At 36.9% G+C, this 20208-nt stretch overlaps 1 protein-coding gene across 1 annotated transcript in view; it reads left to right on the forward strand.

Annotated features, from left to right (window-relative positions):
• The window catches only part of Vcf2 (VCP nuclear cofactor family member 2), a 35016-nt gene extending 16608 nt beyond the window's left edge, over positions 1-18408 (forward strand). Inside the window, exons 2-5 of the mRNA XM_071606066.1 lie at positions 9754-9957; positions 13430-13529; positions 16418-16477; positions 18178-18408. Of these exons, the coding sequence (XP_071462167.1) occupies positions 9754-9957; positions 13430-13529; positions 16418-16477; positions 18178-18408 (595 nt within the window). The remainder of the gene's footprint in view (positions 1-9753; positions 9958-13429; positions 13530-16417; positions 16478-18177) is intronic.
• The last annotated feature ends 1800 nt before the right edge of the window (positions 18409-20208 follow it).

Genomic DNA, 20208 nt, shown 5'->3' on the forward strand with positions numbered 1-20208 from the left:
GAATACTCTATTAGAATTTTCCAATCCTGGAGTGATGTTTCATGTTTGTTTGTAAGGACTCTCAGGAAAACATCAGAATAAAAAAATAATTATCTGTGAATTAAAAAAAAATTTTGTTTTTGTTTTGTTTTGGGCACCAGAGAGTGAACCCAGGGGCACTTAACCATGGAGTCACATCTTTAACCCCTCCCCTTTTTAAAGACAAAGTCTCACTAAATTGCTGAGGCTAACTTTTAACTTGTGATCTTCCTGCCTCAGCCTCCCAAGCTGCTGGGCTTACAGGTAATGGACTACAGCACCTGTCCCCGCCCCGCCCCCCACAAAAATAATTTTTTAAAATACCCATGGTTAAAAATTTAGTTGTTTCTCTAACACACACACCAGAATTATGACCCATAGCCTTATATCATAACAAGTTTATTTGTTGTTTGTATTACTGGGGATCCAACACAGGGCCTCACGCATGCTAGGTGAGTGCTTTACTACTAAGTTTTATCCCAAGCCCTATCAGGGCATGCCTTAGTAAGTAAGTGTATTGACAAATTTTTAGGAACCCATACAAATCCAGCAACAACATTTTAATCATACCCTAGGGGAAATTAAGAATTTCTTATTATTTTATAATGCCTTTAATGCTTTTTTGTACAATTCAACATATGTACCTAATTATTTCTTAATGAGTAAAAGAACAAATCCTTTGAGATTGCCCAGGGAACCTCTGGGAAATCTCCAATTCAGTTCAAGAAGATTTCATTTAGGATTTGATTTGGGGGATGTTATGGTTTAGATATGAGGTATCTCCAAAAAGCTCATGTGTGAGATAATGCAAGAAAATTTAGAAGTGAAATGATCAGATCATTAGATCCTTAACCTAATTAGTGCTTTAATCCAGTTGAAGGGATTTAACTGGGTGGTAATCATAGGCCAAATACTGTGTGACTGAAAGATGTAGGTCACTGGGGACATGTCTTTGGGGTACATATTTTGTTCCTGTGAATGGACCAGCCTCTTTGGGCTTCCTGATTGCCATGTCCTGAGCTGCTTTCCTCTACCACAGCCTCTGCCATGATGTTCTGCCTCATCTCTGGCCCAGAACAATAGAACCCACCATCAGTGGATGAGACCTCTGAAACAGCGAGCCCCAAATAAACTTTTTTCATCTTAAATTGTTGTCAAGTCTTTTGGTCACAGCAACAAAAAACAGCTGACTCCTATGGAGAGGTTGATCAAAAGATGTTAACTTGATGAATAAGGTCACATATCACTAACAATACTTAGTTTCTCTTAAATAATCAATAACATGATTAATGTTAGCATAAAATACAGGAAATTTTCCTGATAGGACACAGAATCTGGGTCTCTCAGGCAGATTACTTTTTAGGAAACCCCTTTTACAATCTCTTGCCACCCCTGTCCAGCACAGGCAGCTGATGTGAATTTGAGGCGACAAAATAAAACACAGACACAAATTCCTTTACACAAGCTTCAGGATGGCTTTCCCCGGCTCTCAGCCTCAAGCTTCCCAAAAGGGAGAGCAAGAGAAAGTAATGAGAGGCTGATGAGAGAAAGGATAGCACATTTGGAAGTGAGCTTCTATTTGGGGGGATACTGTTCTTAGAAAGTTTTACCCATAAAGGACAGAAGGGATAGGATTACAAGGGAATAGATGAGTGTAACTCAACCCCAGCAGGTACGCCTACACCTGAAGATCCACCTTGCTATCTGAGCTGGAACAACACCCAAGTCACTACGAAATGTATTAACTGGTCAGAGCCACCTGCTTCAGGACTGGAAGGCATGTTCATTCAGAATGGCTCCTCACAATCTCTTATTAACAACAGTATGTATAACATGTCAAAATACTCTCATAAGAACAAATAAAAAGAAAATCACTCTGAATAAAAAAGAAAAATGGATAGGCCTATAAAGCTCAATATGATAGCAAAGGCCTATAAATCCCAGCTAATTGGGAGGCTGAGTTGGGAAGATCAATTGAGCTCATGAGTTCAAGATGAGCCTGGGCTACATAGAAAGACTATTTTTTATACTTTTATTTTATTTATTTATTTTCTTATGTGGTGCTGAGGATCGAACTAAGGGCTTCACACAAACAAACAAAAACCCAAGAAACAAACAACAACAAAACAATAGGCCACTAATACAAGAATACTTTGTCATTCTAGTTTTGCATCAGTGTACTTTCATGTTTAAGTTCATTTTTATAATAAAATTTTAAATAAACCCATTGAAATCTTAGCCCACTTGACTACTCACAAAATTTGTTTTCCAAGATTCCTTTTCCCAAACTTTCTAGAATTTCTAAAAATATTCATTCAAGTTTTGTCTTAACATTTTTTTCTCTTCATTCTGGAACAGTCATTCTATTACAAGAAAAAAGTTACTCTCTTGTACCCTTAACAAAATTTCATATTACTTTCTGTACATACTTTTCATGCAGTATAATTTCTACTTATCCTTATAGATTCTAGTAGGTTTACATATGTATCTTAATTATAATTTCTAATGATTTGTACAAAATTTCAATTTGAAAATTGAAAAGTAAATTGTAAATTATCTCTCAATGCCAGAATTCTATAGCCAACTATTAAGTTTCTGAATATATCATCTCACAAATTTTGACAAATATGTTTCTTTATAGTAAAATTATTTGATGTGGTAAAGAGAACATATTTATTAAAAGACACAAAGATATGCAGCCATTTTATATCATATAAAAATAAGCCAAAATTGCATAAACTTAAATTTATGCTTAGTAATGAATGTTTCAGTAATATATCTTCCTTAGGAATGACATATATTTAACAAATATCTTTTATTTAACTTAGCATAGTACTTAGGGTACAAGTTACCTAAAAGACTTTGGAAACCAATTTTTAAGCAGAGAAATTATAACACCAAGTTAGCCATTATCTCAAGTTATTTCCCTGTTAACTATTAACCTGTTAACTTTTTTTGAACAGTTTTTTTATTTGTTCATTTTTAGATATACTTAATAGTAAAGTGTATTTTGACATATTATACATACATAGAGTATAACTTATTTTAATTATGATGCCATTCTTATGGTTTGACTATTAACTTTGAGTAGTAAAACCAACTATAATAAAATGTACATTTGTATTGTAATTAATCATGATAATTCTGAAAACACAACTATTTTTATTAAGCCAACAGTGTTAAAGTACTCATAATTTTCAAAGATATGTGAACTTGAAACACATTTGGTTTAGTTTCTATATTTCTGGGAGTTTTAGGCTTATTTAGCTCATATAAACACTCACTAATCTCTAAACCATTTGAATAGAACCACATTAAGGGGTTTGATAATTTAATTTGGTAATACTATCCATAAGTAGAGAAATATCATGTATTTATAGCATACTTATATACAAATATACATATATAGAATAGATGCAAAAATTGGTCTTATACACTTTATTCTAAAATTTTAGCCATTAATCGGTTAACATGGTACTACAAAACTTACCAGATTAATCTCTGCATTTTAGGTACATATGTGTGCATGTGTATGTGTGTTTGTGTGTGCATAAATATATATATGGTTACTTTTGTTTTATAATTGATGAAAATTGTACATTTATTATTTCTAGCATGTTTTGAAATATGTATACATTAAAGAATGTTTCATCAAGATATTTAACATATACATTGCCATAGCATTTTTTGTGATAAGAACACTTAAAATATTGGTGATTTTCAAAATACCATACATTATTAATGATAGTCACCATGTTATACAGTAGATTTCTTGAATTCCCTCTACCCAGGAAGTAATGCAATACAAAATACAATACAAATACAAAATATAATACAATACAAAACTGAAATTTTGTATTCTTTGTCCAGTGTCCCTAATGTGCACATACCTAAGCCCCTGGTAACCACCATGCTACTGTCTTCTGAGTTCAAATATTTTAGATTATACATATGAATGAGATGGTGTAGTATTTGTTTTTTGTGTGTGTGTGTGTGTGGTTTACTTCACTTAACATACTGTCCATAATGTTCATCATAAATGACAAAATAGTATTCCATTGTGTATATACACTATAAGTTCTTTTTTTTATCAGTTGATGCACACTTACATTGTTTCCATTTTTTAAATATCATGAATAGTGCTACCACGAACATAGGGCACAGATGTCTCATTCATATTCTTTGGATATAGATCCAGAGTGTGATTTCCTGATCAAGTGGAAGTTCTATTTTTAAATTTTTGAGATAACTTTATACTGTTTTCTATAATACTTGTAATAATTTACATTCACCAACAGTTTGCAAGGGCTACAAATATCCTTGATAGCCCATGTTGTCATCTATCTTTTTGATAGTAGCCATTCTAACAGGTTTGAGGTTTATTTATATTTTATCTGAATTGTGTTTCTAAAAAAATATTGGACAAGTGGAGGTTGCCAGTTCTATAAGGGCTAAATTTTTTTGTTATAAATATTTGTGGAGAATTTTAATATTTTCTTTTGTTCTGACATACAATCTTATGGAGGCTGTGAACTACAGTTATGGGAGAGACTGGGGTGGCATTATGAAGTTTTCTGGATGTCTCCAAAATTGATATGACCAGATAAAACATTGTATCTATTTTCAAATAGTCTTTTGCCTTTTCAGCCTCAGGCAGTTGCTTTTATGGTACTCTGAGACCCTTGAGAGACCTCAGTTGGGGAGAGAGGGTGTGTAAAGTTCAAATGCCTATAGAAAGCTAAGGGGAAGAATTGGGAAGGGAAAAGCCTGGCGGGAATAAACGGAGGGATGGAGGAGGTAGGAGTTTGAAGGGGCACATATCAAAAGATTCAAGGAAGTTTAAGAGAGGATTTAATGTAATAAGAGGAGGGAGGAGCAGAGATGATGGGAAGGGAGATTCTTAAAGAAGCCAGTTTGGGGAGCTCTTGTTTCCCAAAGAGGCCATTGAAGTTCAAACTTATCCTCAACAAAACATGCCATCAAGAAGGAAGTTAACAGGGATGGAGATGTAGCTCTGTGGTAAAGTGCCTGTCCTAGCATGTGTGAAGTCCTGGGTTCAATACCTAGCACAATAAATAAATAAATAGGAACAGATAAGTCAGCAGGAATTCAATAAGGAACTTCTCAGCATGGGAGAAACAATATCAAATAGAAAGAGGAGCCTCATAAAAAGCCAGGAAAAATTTTCCAGACCAAAAATCAGGAAGTAGCTCCCTATTTGAAACAAAAGAGTCAGGAAGAGTTTTCCAACCCACTGCAAACAGTCAGGAAGAAGGACTTCCAGCCCAGTAGGTGCCTTTCAAATGAAGAAACCTGGGCTCCTTACTCAGCTGCAGAGTATACTCAGAATCTTAAGAATCAAAATCTGTTCTTGCCAGCTTCAACCGATGTTTACCAAGAGCAATGTTTAGGAGTCTGACTCACTAACAGATTCCTAATCAGTCACTCAGGAGTGAAGTCAGGCTTCAAAGTTTCTCACTTGGGTCCTGGGTGACAAGTCCAGGGGTCCAATTATGAATTTTATTGTATATGAGTTGTAGACACCATGACTATTAAAAACAATTTACTCTTGACATTTGTTAAAGAATGGTAGGGCACAACTTAATTCTGAACCATTGGAATAGGTGTAGGGACTACTACAATGACATTTTGTAGTAGGAGAGAGTAATTGGGGTCAACTCCATCTATAACAAGGAAAAATAGAAATTTATTGCCAAGGAACAGAGTGTGGGAGGGTGTCAATGGATGAAAAATTACTAAGAGGAAATATCAGTGTAAGGCAAATTCTGGCTAAACCAACCTAACAAGATTCTTATTGAAGATAGGCCAGAGTGATCAGATGTCACCTGGATGATGGTTGACAATGAGAAACCTGATTAGATATTGAGGGTGATCAGATATCAAGGATAAGCAATTCTGGCTAAAATGACTTTTCATGATTCTTGATAAAATTAGACAATTCAAAAACCAACACAGAAGCTCAAGAGTCAGTGTCGGAGTCCAGCTCCAACAGGGGGTCTCAGGAGACAATGGATGGTGAGGAGTCGGTGAAAGGGGGTGGAGAAACAACACAGACACAAAAGTGAAGGTGCTGAATCCCAATCTTTACTTGTGAAGTTAATCATATATACATTTCATTTTGGCAGGCTCACAGTACTTTGTGGTTACAAAACAGGAATCATTATTCAAAGAAACAAAATATTACGTAGCTACAATTAGATAAGAAGAATGTAACTTGGCTTAGGCATAAGCAAGACTTTTTCCTTTCAGTTCGCGTTTTGCTTTGAGCTGTTTCTGCTTAGTTAGCTTTTAATAATAGTTAGAAATGTCCCAGACTATTGGCCTATACCTTCACTATTCTTTCTTGACTTACTGACTAGAATTGGCGCCACGGTTATGGCAAGTGGTTAACTTGAAAAGAGAGGCTACTAATTTTAATCAAACAAGAGCAAGAGCACCAAACCATTGTGCACAGGAACACGAACAAGTTGCCCAGTACTAAGCACTAATCTGTCTTCTTAACATTAATTCTTCTTCTCTAGATTTTAATTTAATTTCTCAAAAACTTCCTTGACTGTTTTTCCTACAGGGGGTTTTTCATTAAACATTAAGAATTTATGTTCCACAGCTGAATCGTTGCATTTAGAGCAAACAGATTTATTCTTTAGAAGTAGTTGCATTAATTGGGAAAGTCATGTTTTTTCCTTCATACTTAATGGTCATATGAGAAGTCGCAACTATACTTATTAAAGGAATACAAAAACAAACCAGCCCATTTCCAGAAACATACTGCGCTCCTCCAGAGGATGGACACCTTGCGCCATCCACCTCAGTAGGGCCTTGCCATTGCCTGAGTCAGGGGAGGGGTGCAGCAAGTCAGAACTTAATCTAGGCATCGTGGTGCCTGCTTATAATCCCAGCAATATGGGAGGCTGAGGCAGGAGGATTACAAGTTCAAGACCAGCTTCTCAACATCAAAAATTAAAAGAAGGGCTGGGGTTGTGGCTCAGCTGTAGAGCACTCACCTAGCAAGTGTGGGGCCCTAGGTTCAATCTTCAGCACCACATAAAAATAAATCAATAAAGATATTGTGTCCAACCACAACTAAAAAATAAATATTAAAAAAGGGAATGGGGATGTGGCTCAGTGGTGAAGTGCCCCTGAGTTCAATCTCCAGTACCAAGAAAGAAGGAAGGAAAGAAAAGAAAGAAAGAAAGTCAAGTCAGTCAGGACCTAGTTGAGTTCAGAGTCTGATCAGAATTTGGTCCTTGACAAGGGCCTGGCATCAGGTAGGATCCCCACACTTTACTTCTTCCACAGGGTCAACAGAGGTCACAAGTACAGATCTAGTGTAGGGAAGTGATATGAACTCCTCTTTGATTGCTTATGTTTTCTCAAGGAAATACCAATGAACATCATGAGAAGATTTGGTACTGATGCTTGTGGGGATTACTGTAGATAAACGATAGAGATTATTTTAATAGGAATTTCATTAAATCTGTATAATACTTTTGATAGTATGGCCATTTTGTCAATGTTAATTCTGCCTATCCAAGAGCATGAGACATCTTTCTGTCTTCTAAGATCTTCTTCAATTTCTTTCTTTAGTGTTCTGTAGTTTTCATTGTAGAGGTCATTCACCTCTTTTGTTAGATTGATTCCCAAGTATTTTTTGAGGCTACTGTGAATAGGGTAGTTTTCCTAATTTCTCTTTCAGTGTATTCATCACTGTTGTACAGGAACACATTTGATTTATGGGTGTTGATTTTATATCCTGCTACTTTGCTGAATTCATTTATTAGTTCTAGAAGCTTTCCAGTTGAATTTTTTGATAGTCTAAGTATATAATCATGTCATCAGCAAATAGTGATAGTTTGAGTTCTTCTTTTCCTATTCATATCCCCTTAATTTCTTTCTTCTTTCTAATTGCTCTGGCTAGGGTTTCAAAGACCATGTTGAATAGAAGTGGTGAAAGAGGGCATCCTTGTCTTGTTCCAGTTTTTAGAGGGAATGCTTCCAATTTTTCCCCATTTAGAATGATGTTGGCCTTGAGTTTAGCATATATAGCTTTTACAATGTTGAGGTATATTCCTACTATCTCTAGTTTCTCTAGTGTTTTGAACACAAAGGTGTGCTATATTTTGTTAAATGCTTTTTCTGCATCTATTGAGAGGATCATATGATTCTTATCTTTAAATCTATTGATGTGATGAATTATGTTTAATGATTTCTGTATGTTGAGCCAACTTTGCATCCCTGGGATGAACCCCACTTGATCATGGTGCACTATCTTTTTAATGTTTTTGTATGTGATTTGCAAACATACTACAGTGATACAGCCACATCTATGTTTACAGCAGCTCAATTCACAATAGCTAAACTGTGAAATCAACCTATGTGTTCTTCAACAGATGAATGCATAAAGAAAATGTGGTATATATACACAGCGGAATATTAATTAGCTTTAAAGAAGAATGAAGTTATGGCATTTGCTGGCAAATGGATGGAGCTGGAGAATATCTAAGAAAAACAAGCCAATCCCAAAGAACCAAAGGCCTAATGTTTTCTCTAATTTGTGAATGCTAATTTACGATAAGGGGGGCACTATGGATGAATAGAGGTACTTTGGATTAGATAGAGGGGAGTGAAGAGAGGGGAGGGGCATGGGGGTAAGGAAGGATAGTAGAATGAATTGGACATTATGACCCTATATGCATTTGATTACATGACCTGTGTATATCTACATCACGTACAATCAGAAGAATGAGAAGTTATCCTCCATTTATGTATGATATGTCAAAATGTATTCTACTGTCATATATAACTATTTAGAACAAAAAAAAATAGGGAATAGAGATGTGGAATATTCAGAAAGTTTGTCCATTTAGGGATGTTACCAAGAGATTAGGAAGGAGGGAAAAAGGAGCAGAAGGGATGTGTATTAAGGTGAGAATTAATTGCTCTGGGTAAGCTGGGTAAGCTGGGTAAGGACGGGCTTGGTGAATGGCAATATATGATATGACAAGATCATTGTATTGTCTTGAGCAACTAATAAAAAAAAAAAAAAAAAAAGAAGGTTGTCCATAAGGGGGCATTAGAGAGGGAGCTGGAAGAACAGGAGGTAGTTCTGTGCGTGATCAGAGGAGGGAATGTGAGAAATGGATATCATGGACAGGCCTAGATTCCCCTGATGACGTCTAGTGCATGACCATGGGTAGGGAAACCTAGGAGGGCAGAGAATATCCCTGAGGACAGAGAAGCTCTGGGCTGTGGCCTGTTCAGCCTTGTGGGCGCTGATGTCGCAACGAAGGATCAGAGGGGTGAGGACTGAGTAGAAGACAGTGAGTGTGACATGTGAGAAGTGCATTCAAAGGCTAGGTGAGTGGGAGGAGAATGACCCAACTGGTGCAGGTCTTGAATGTGGAGAATGGGGTCAGCAAGTCCTGGACATCATCAGTCCCATCCCTTAGCTGAATAACATCAGAATTGGGAAGGACAGTTCGTGTGTTCCCCAGAGGGAGACTGACAGCAACCTCACAGGGTGCCCACATGGGTAGGCCCAGATCTAGCCAATCCTAGGCAAGCCCCGCCCACTGGTCTGTATGCTTTAGATGACACAGGAACTTCCAGTTACTGTTAGGATTCCGAAGGCCTGACTTGGGGAGGCTGCTGAGCCAGTACTCTTTGCTGGAGCCATTCTGGCTGGTACCAGCTCATTCTTCTTGGCTTCCTTAGCCTAGATCTCCGAGTTTTCGACCGAAAATCATCAGAAAAGATGGATTTTCTTCCTGGGTTGGTGTCGTTCTGTCTCCCTGACCTGCAGATGGCAGTGCTGCGCTATGTAGTGGCCTGCCCGCCTCGTGGCCCGCCTGGTGGCCCGCCCCTCGCGTTAGAAAAAGCGGCTCAGAACTTTTTCCTGGAGAAAGGCCGGTTCTTCCGGTGTCCAGGCCAACCGGGTTTTGGGGCTGGATTGCTCTCTTATGGGAGGGCCCTTGCGAAAATTCACCATCAGGAAACAAAACCTTTTTGTTTTTCAAATTTTCAATTCTCCTGTGAGGCTGCCTAGATACCTTTTATTTTGGCATCTCTGAAAGGTCTAGTTGTTTCCTTTCCCCAACTGGCCCTGGCGTTATAAGTATATTCATCCTTGATGATAATCATTCATTCTCACTGTTGAAGACAAATAATGTATAATGAAGAAAGCCAGTTTTATATAGTTTTGGTGACTGTGCCTCTAAATTCTTATTTACTATATCCTTATTTCACTGCCTCGGCCCCACCCCCACCCCCAGCCCTGCTTACATGACCCAAATCAATAATCCAATGCATCCATCATGCAGAGTTAACCTTTAATAGATTGGGATGTTTCCCTGGACTTTATTAATAAGATTTTTAAAAATGAGGTTCATACTGCATCTTACCTAAACATCCTGCTTTTAAAATTAATTTTTCCATTTTTGAAAAATCATTTTATATTTTTAGTTTTTTGTGTTGTTGTTGTTGTTTAAAAAGTAAAATATTTTGTAAAATGTTGAAAGTTTCAGTAAGACTCTAGGTCAAAATACAGTAACCCATGATCCAAAGACAGCATCACCATTCACCCTTAAGAGGGCAGGAACTGTGGTGGATGATTCGGTTCTATCCTTAGCACCTGGAAAAGCACCTTGAATGTACTGAGCACTGAATAAGTATTGTGGAGTAAAATAATATTTGCATTTCCAGTCATTTTTATATGTATATGAATGCATATATTATATATACACACACATATATATAAAATCAGTGTTTTCATAACATTGGATTATGATACAAACAATAGTTTTCTGCCTGATTATTTTTTTCACTTAAGTATTTTGTAGTCAGCATTTGCCTATGTCAACCACATTTCTTGAAAATTTTTACTGGCTTCAGGCTTCTCAATTCACTTATGGAAAGTCATTTATTTGGCTGGTAACAGACTCAGGACATAGTCCTGGTTTTTTCAGGATCAAAGTTTTTTTTTTTGTTTGTTTGTTTTTTTCATCCGATAGTAATCTTTGTGAGGTTTTAGTAAATAAGGTACTGCAGAATTCCCTTGATATATATAGGAACACTTTTATTGTTATTCCATGTTTTGATTGACTATATTCCTGCAAGAACCCTATCCTGGATAATAGTCAATTCTTAGAACTGAGATTTTGAAAAGCATCTCAAGGTGATTTGATCTAGTATTGAAAAACTATAGTTAGCCTGATGCATTGGATTATTGATTTTGGTCAGGTGCAGGGAGGGGGTGAAAAAAGAATATGTTAATAAGAATTTAGGGGCCCAGATACCAAAATGATATTGCAAGTAAGAACACAAGTCACTTGACAGTAAACAGTATGTTTGAAGTGACCTGGTCTTAATGATAATGTTCTTTCTTTCCCCAAGTCCAGCTAATATTTTTATTTTTCCGTCTTTCCACATTATTTATCAGTGCATTATAGTTATACATAATGATGGAATTTTTGGTTACACTTTAATACATGCACACAATAAAATAATGTAACTTGGCTAAAACTTCTCTCTTCCCTTCCTGTATCCCACCCACTCTTTGGTCCCTTTCCTCTACTGATCTCCATTGGTTTTTATAAGACCCCAGCACCTTCACCTTTCTCTTCCTTCTTCCTCTCTTGCTTACACATGAAAGAAAATATATGACCCATGACCTTTAGAGTTTGGCCTATTTTGCTTAACAAAATGTCTCTAATTACATCTATTTTCCTGCAAACAACATAATTTCATTTTTTCCTTACAGCTCCAATATGTGTATAGACAACATTTTTTTATCCACTCATCCATTGATGGACACCTAGGCTGGTTCCATAATTTGGCTATTGTGAATTGTGCTGCTATAAACAGGGCATGCATGTATCACTGTAGTATGATGACTTTAATTCTTTAGGATAAATACCAAGGAGTGATATAGTCCAGATAATATTTCTACTGCTCCTTTGGCATACTGCACATGTGTGGACATATTTCCTACAGAAGAAAATTTCCTTTTAAGCAGCATAGCACACACAAAAAATCTGAAGTCATTTATTTATATTGACAACTTATTTTGGATAAAGACATTCTTTGATTGGATATCCAGTTCTTCACAAATTTTCTCTTCCTATAATAGCTTTGCCACTTCAATTACTGAGGGACATTTAGCTAGTTCTTAACAGATTCAGGACATAGCCCTGGCCTTTTCAGGTTCAAAACTCTTTATTATGTAGTAATCTTTGTGAGGTTATAGTAACAATACAGCATATTTACTATTTAAATATTGACCACAGAGATCTAGGTCTCAAGAGAACTTCCCTTTTAGTCTCAACTCTACCAGATTTACTTATTTAAATATCTAGTCACTTTAATTTTCTAGGTATGACATTTCCTCAATTTTTAGAAGAGAAGTCAGGCCAAACTAGTGGTTGGCACAGGGAAGCAGATCCAGGGAAGGGTGTGGTTAAAGAACCCCTGTTCTCAACAAAAGATCTTCCCCTTTTATTAAAATATAGGGGAATTATATTATTTTGTATAAAAGAGGTTTTTGTTTGTTTTACTTTAGAAAAGAATTTAAAATCTGCTGATCTACATGATCTCTAAGATTACCTTTGTGTACAATCTCATAGACAGGAAGATCAGAGAGAAAAGAAATCATAAAATTACTACATTGTGCTATATCCTTAGAAGTGCCATACATGTAGAAGTGATCTCTAGCAAAATGGATGAGAATAATGTCTGGTTACAGGGTGTCTACAAGAATCATAATGTAAAACACCACAATCTGATTACTTGATATCAGGGGATTGGGGGCTGAAGATGTAATCTTAACATTATTACAAACATTGTTGAGAGAAGAATATTTTAAGGATGTCATCAGCCACAATCTCATGGAGACAATCAATTGAAATCAACTCTATGTCATAATACTCACTGACAGAGCCAACAGTAATGTTCTAACAACACACAAGGAATGTCTCTTCAGTGTCTCTATACCACTCTATAAGGGCTTTAAGAGCAAATAGACACTGGAAGCTTCAAAAGTCTTAAAAGTTATCATAAGGAGGGAGTTAAAATTACATAACCTGGAACTGTAATTTCAGGGAATGAAGACAATGAACATGTTTAGATAAATTTTGAAAACTTGGCCATAAAAATGTGTTCATTTGCAAGTGTCAGTGACTTCTGAAGCTCTCTGGGGAAAATAAACTTAGAGCATCACTATACAGAGAGTTCCTGTTTGTAATTTTCCTGAGTGCTTGTGAATGTACCTACAACTGTAAATATATTTGAGCAGCAGATGCAGACATAATTTCTTAGACAAGAAATCAAAAATATGTATTGGCATAGGCTTACAATTTAGGTATCGAAAGATCAATTCTTTGCAATCTATTTGCAGGAAAAGGAGAAGAGATAGCAACTTAGAAGACAATCACCACTGCTCCCATTTCAAAAGGACTAAGAGAAACTTTCTCTTTCAGGATTTTCAGAATACAGAGGTAGGAAATATAGTCAGATAACCTCTCTCCATTTCATTCATTTCCTAAACTAAATGATTCAGTTTGATCTCTGTAACGAGAAGAATATTATTCCAAGAAACTATTTTAAAAATAGTGTTCCTTGAATTCAGAGACTTCTGAGCCCCAGACTTTCAGCATGATTATCAGTATCCTACAGGACTATGGAAAGGAAAAACAGAGTTTGTTAAAACACAATCAGTAGGAATTAGGTCCTAGATATTTATTCCACATATATAAACAAGAAATAATAATTTTACTGCTCTTATTTTTAGATGGAAAATACATTTTCAAGCAAAACATATGTTATTAAATAGAAGTCAATTCTTGATTTCTCCTTGGAAAAAGTGAAAATACAGTTGAGGGATGGTTTTAGTGATTTTGTAAAACTTGAACAGTGCTGGAATTGAAGAGTTTGAATTTGAATTTGTCCCACTAACCTGCTAATGTGCTCACTCCACTTTCAAGCTAACCTTGTGTCTCTTCTTTCACCTTTATTCCAAGCTGAAATCTGCATTCACTTCCTCTTATTTCACTGTCTTCTCAATGTTGATCTGAGCTGGTCTCTGAATGGCAAATAGCTGTCCCTGCAGACTTCTTAGCATGGCATCCAAGGACCCTGATGACCTAGCCATATCTTCTTCTTGCATATTTTGTCTCCCAGTCTCTCTTCTCTGGAAGGCACTGGCCACAACATGGTATTAACTTTGTCTCCTCAAGGACTGTTCACCCAACGTGTGGTCTTCTTCTTCTCCCCATTGGTCACACTCTGCCTATTAATATTCTCTCCACCCTGCAAGGCCTAGTTCATGTGCCTTTCATTTTAAGAAACCTCCCCTTTCTCTAGTCAGCATTCTTTGCTGCATTCCCCTCATTGGAAATAAACACAGTGCTGTCGTTTTTTAAGCATTCTCCTTGATTTGGCTCAGGAACTACCTATTGAATCCCTACATAGTCCTGGCAAAGTTCATCCTTGCACATAGATATGCAAGTACCTGTTCAGACAATGGTTGGAGTCATAACAAATTTTACCTACTCAAGAGCCTTTCAGAAGTGGGGCCCTGACACGTAACTGTGAGTCCAACTGACAAAAAGCCCCACATGTGATTCTGCTACTTATCCCAAATAGAATATGGCAAATCTCTGCTGGACTCAAAGCATCTCTGCTGATGGGGTAAACATGGAGATTTCATTACGGCCCAAATACACCTAAAATCCCGACTTTGCACACAGACCTGGGCCCCAGGATTTCTGTGATGTGCCTTTGTGAATTTTGCTTGTTGAGCTGTCCTTCAGAGTCTTCACGGATGTGATAATATTTTGCCACATACATGAATTTATGAGGACTTCTATACTATATTTGCCTGGCACAGAGATAAGCATTAAGTGTATATTTAAAATCAGAGAAAAAAGCAGTGATCTTTGTAGCTGTCCAGTCGGATAGGCATTCTGATGAGAAGTTTCTATGAGCACTTAAGAGAAGTATGAGAAGGATTCCTATTTTATGAGTCTTTCTCCATCATGAAGCCTTTAGTATCTCATTCATCCTGGTTAAAAAAAATGTTTCCTTTCTTAAATCAAGCTTAGCAAGGTTAAATGATTCTTAATAAAGACTGAAGTTGTGACAGTTAAAACCATATACTGTTAAGGAGCAAAAATTTTCTTCCAGTGAATCTGAGAATAAAACAATTCATGCAGCTGGATATCTCTCAGGAAGAACATTCACAAAGGTGAAGTGCAACAAAGCACAGATTATCTGGTATGGGCTATGTTTATTACATAGATTGCACTCTTGGACTAGGTGATGTTATTGTATATGAGCTTTAGACGTTCTTTAGTAGTTTAAAGAAGAATAAACCTTCTTCCTAAAAATCCCATTTATAGCATAACAGTTCATTATAACTCTTGGCATGGATTTCAGAAGTGACTGAATTCTAAAGCAGATTTTCCTTGGTTTTATAGTAGCATATTGTAGTTTACTTATGAATAAAATCTTATTATTCCCGAAAGTAATAGATTTGTTGTACATGAGTTAGAATGTGAAGATACCCCAAAAATAAAACTAAAGAGTATTTGAAATCTTTATCTGTATTGCTGTTTTTGACATTTATACATATTCATCATATTTTTTTTTGTTTTGTGGTTTGAACTGCAGGGCCACTGAGTCACACCCCCAAGGCTTTTCATTATTATTATTATTATTATTATTATTATTATTATTATTATTATTATATTTTGAGATAGGGTCTCACTACATTACTGAGGCTGGGTTTGAACTTGTGATACTCCTACCTCAGACTGAGCTTTTAGTATTTCAGGTATGAGCCACCATGCCCAATCAGCAGAAATGTTTTAAAAATGTTTTAAAACCACATGAGAAACTACATGTACTGATTTCCATCTTCCCAAGTGATGTTAGGGTCATCTTCCTGTATTAGCAAAATGCAACTAAACTATCATTTTTAATGGCTCTGAAGGTTTTATTGTGTGATAGTTACAGTTCACTTTGACTACCGTGCTGTTTTTAAATCTTTAGTTGATTCTTATTTTCAGTTATTAGAATTTTTTTGATGTGAACTGGGGATGTAGCTCAGTGTTAGAGCGTTTACCCAGCAGCACACAATGAACAGTTTTAGTTGTGTCTCTACACAAATAAAGTAAAAATAAAACTATTTAAATTGCACAGATATTGGATAGATCCAGTTTTTCTTCACAATGATTCTAAAGGATTCCATTATCCCTATGAATTTAAGTGTATTATTCCGTTTCTCACCATAGCATCATCCTAATGACACTGTAAAGTGGATGTGTTTGTAATGTTAGATAAATATTGGATTCACTGGAAATGATTTGTCATTATTATTTTTCAGACAGTACTTGAAAGCAAAAGCAGTGCAGAAAGCCAACTGAGAGGAAACCAGATGCATGCGGTGGGTTATTTATCCAATACATTAGTTACTTAATTTATGAAAATTCATAACTAAATCATATGACAATGGAGTTCCAGATTTTTACATTCAGGGCTAGCAAAATAATTGGTTAATTTTTTTGCAATTGTTTTGCTATCTAGTCCTCATGTCTATTTGATGGCCCTTGCTGATGACTTTTACATGTGGCTTCATTTGCTCCTCTTTTCCCTTTCATAGATAGTTCTTTTAACATAGGAATATAATTGCATGAAGAGCAATGTAGGTTGCCCACCAAATTTTCTGGGCAATGTAGTGTATAACTTTAGATCAGGATCTCTAGGGCTGGTGTTGTAGCTCAGCTACTTATCCCAAATAGAATATGGCAAATCTCTGCTGGACTCAAAGCATCTCTGCTGATGCTTAATATGTGTGGCACTGGGTTCAATTCTTGAAGCCTCATATAAATTAATTAATTAATTAAAGGTCCATTGACAACTATAAAAAAAATGTGTAGCTCTAAATGACCTGGCTCATGATGATTCTTGGTATAAGTCATATTACTGTTGCTTTTAGAAAAGATGGCCTTGTGAGAAATACAACACTAACACTGTGAAATGTTAACTCTAGATAAGGTGTCTTGCCATGAATTCCTCCTTTGAGAACCCTAACATTGTAAGGCAAGAAAATCTTGAATATGACTGGGTTCAGGGATCCCTGAGTGGCTTCTGTGAGATGATAAAGACTGTGAGTGATGTTATTTCAATGAAAAACAATATTTCTTTCTTTCTATTTATTTATTTATTTTTGAGTAGCAGTTAAACCCAGGGTGCTGAACCAGTGTACCAAATTCCCAATCTTTTTATTTTTATTGTTTTATTTTGCAACAGTGTCTCATGAAGTTGCTAAGGGTCTTGATAAGTTGCTGAAGCTAGCTTTGAGCTTGCTATCCTCCTACCTCAGCCTTCCATGCTGCTTGGATTGCAGGCATGTGCCACCATGCCAAGTTATGAAAAACAATCTTAAGAGAAAAGAGACATACAAACTGGACCAAATCCACAGATAGAAGACTGATGAATGCTGAGCATCACAAAGGCCAACTGTAAACCTAAATTTCATTTAAAAAAAAACTATGTCCACTGCCTGTCAGCACACATGTGGACCTTGATTTGATAAAGGAGGACTGTATATGTTCACCATCAGGAGATTTGTACAGAATCATCACATATTTGCATGTATATATGGATGCATATATGTGAGTGAATATATGTATACAACAATTTATTTGCTTCATCTTAACTTATACCCACAGTCTGTCTTACTTTTTATGATCTTAATTTCTCATAAATTCTGTAACATCAATTGGTATTTCTCTTAGAGGAGGAGAAAGTACTTATCTGATGTTTGGAATGAGTGGTATAAGCAGGAGCTGAGGATATATGGAAGGATTTGGAATTAGAAGGCCTATGTTGTCCTCACCCTGACATTTCCTAGCTATGGGACTTGGGCAAATCAGGGATCTGTTTCCTCATCTGTAAAATAGTGGTTGTTAATCCTAGCTTCATTTATAGAGTTGATGTGAGGGTGGAATTAACTACCTTCAGGGACTTTACTTTCTAAACCTTTAAGTCTTGTATGGACTTTGATACTGCTACTCTCCAAACTGAATATGAAAAATGTGACTGTGGCATAATGGTAACCTATTTCTGCCTTTCTATCTGTAGTCTTCAAGCAGTGTTATTGAAAGGAACATCAGCAGCATTCATAGCCCAGTGAAAGCAGGTGGACCAGAAAGCAGCTTAAACCAGATTATTGCTGAATACAACTTGAACACCCGTCAGTTCTTCCATGAGGAAAATATGCTGTCCCAAGGTCATTACTGCCAAATCAATCAGATCTTGAAGGAGGCTCACTTCTACAGCTTACAGCAGCGAGGACAGCCTCCAACTTGGTGAAGTAGTAGTCTAGTCCTTTGTTCCAACTTAAAACGTGTTTATAAAAGCAATCACATACACATGAAAAAGGTCTTGAGGTTTCTGTCTATATTTTAATGACAGGCTTATGGGCCATTGTTTATTTGCAATTTCGCTGCACTAGTACAATTTCAAAAGGGCTTTAATAAAATGTTTGTTTTATTCTTTTCAAGTTTGGTGTCAAATTCACATGAAAGTAATAATATGAGGAATCTTGTGCAATTGAATACATTCTGTCTCCAAGTCAGACATGTGTCCAAATCTGTCAGTGAGACTCTTCGTGACAAATGTCTTTTGAGAGTATGATTTTTTTTTATTTTTTAAAATTCAGTAGCCCAGTAAAGTATACGTAGTTTTCATAATGAAAAATTGTGCTCTATATGTGTAATAAGAATTGTAATGCATTCTGCTGTCATGTATTAAAAAAATAAAATCAATAAAAACTAATGAAAAATACCCCTAAGATGTAATTTAACATTACAAAAAACTTGACTCATCCTTGTGCTGAAATGGACTGACATGATGATCCTCATAAGTTAGATGTTGTACTGATATTACTCTCTATGGGTAATGGCAAGAATTAAACCTGGTATAGACCACGAAAGTGAAAAGTTCTAATTGTCTCTATTCTTTCTAATTCCAGGGAGAGTGTTTCTAGGGCTTTAGTACACTCAGATACTCCCTGTGTCCTTAATCCTGCAGAACTTGTACCTCAGACTTGCTAGAAAAACTGGTCAAAGCTGTCATAGAGATCCCAGCACTTAATAATGTTTGGCTTAAACAAATTAGATTAATAGATCATGTGATCTCCTTTACAATTGCCCTCATTATAGCTAGCCTTCATATTGATAAAATATAAGCTATTTGAACTGCTATCTAATGGAACAAGAATTAAGAAACTGAGTGGGACAACTGTCCATTTTATGCTACAAGAGCCCTTTCATAGTGATTAGGGGACCAGTTGCCATCACTAAAATGGACACAAATAATGTGGCTTAGAAACAGTGCCCCAATGAGCTGAAGTGTCATTAAAAGAAACAGGCAGTATTCTTTATTTACAGAGGGATATGTCCCCATGTTTTGGTCATTTTAAAGAACAAACAAGAAGCCATCTTGGGACTGCAGTTGGTGGAGCCTAGAGAAACTGGAACAGCTAGGTCTGTGTGGGCCTGTCTGAGCTTAGCAAACCTGTGGAAAGTCAGAAACTGGGAGCGTTTCCCCCAGGGGAACACAGGTTAGAGAGGCATGGTGAGAGCTGGGCTTTCCCAGTTCTGTGAGTCCTACTGCTTGTGGGGACTGATGGTCCAGCTATAGTGGGTCTGAAGGTTGGAAGAAGATGTGAGGGCATTTTGCTCTCAGCTCACCCTACCAGCATATCTGGCACCCACTGAATTCCTGGGGCCCACTCACTAGGTCACTGCACCAACCTAGTCCCCTACTCCTTCCCCAGTCTGGTATCTACCAGTCCCTGGGATCTGCCAGAGCAGAAGCCAGTCTGGCACTCAACAGTTCCCTTCAGTGACCCAGTCCCCAGTCTCCCAACCCCCTCCCTGGCCCAGCCACAACCCATCCTTCTGCGACTAGGTCCACAGTGTAGACACTGGCCCATAGCTCTGTATTTCAGGCCTCTGCTTCACTGCCAGACCCACCCAGGCTAGCATACAGCTTTGAATCTGGCCCACAGATTCTGGCACAGAACAGCTGGGACCAGTGTCCGGGCCCCTGCAAGCTGCTTTAGAGCCAGACTGGCCCAGTCTTGTATACAGCCTCCCACTAGATCCC

This window comes from Marmota flaviventris, chromosome X (assembly GCF_047511675.1).
Source record: "Marmota flaviventris isolate mMarFla1 chromosome X, mMarFla1.hap1, whole genome shotgun sequence".
NCBI lineage: Eukaryota > Metazoa > Chordata > Mammalia > Rodentia > Sciuridae > Marmota > Marmota flaviventris.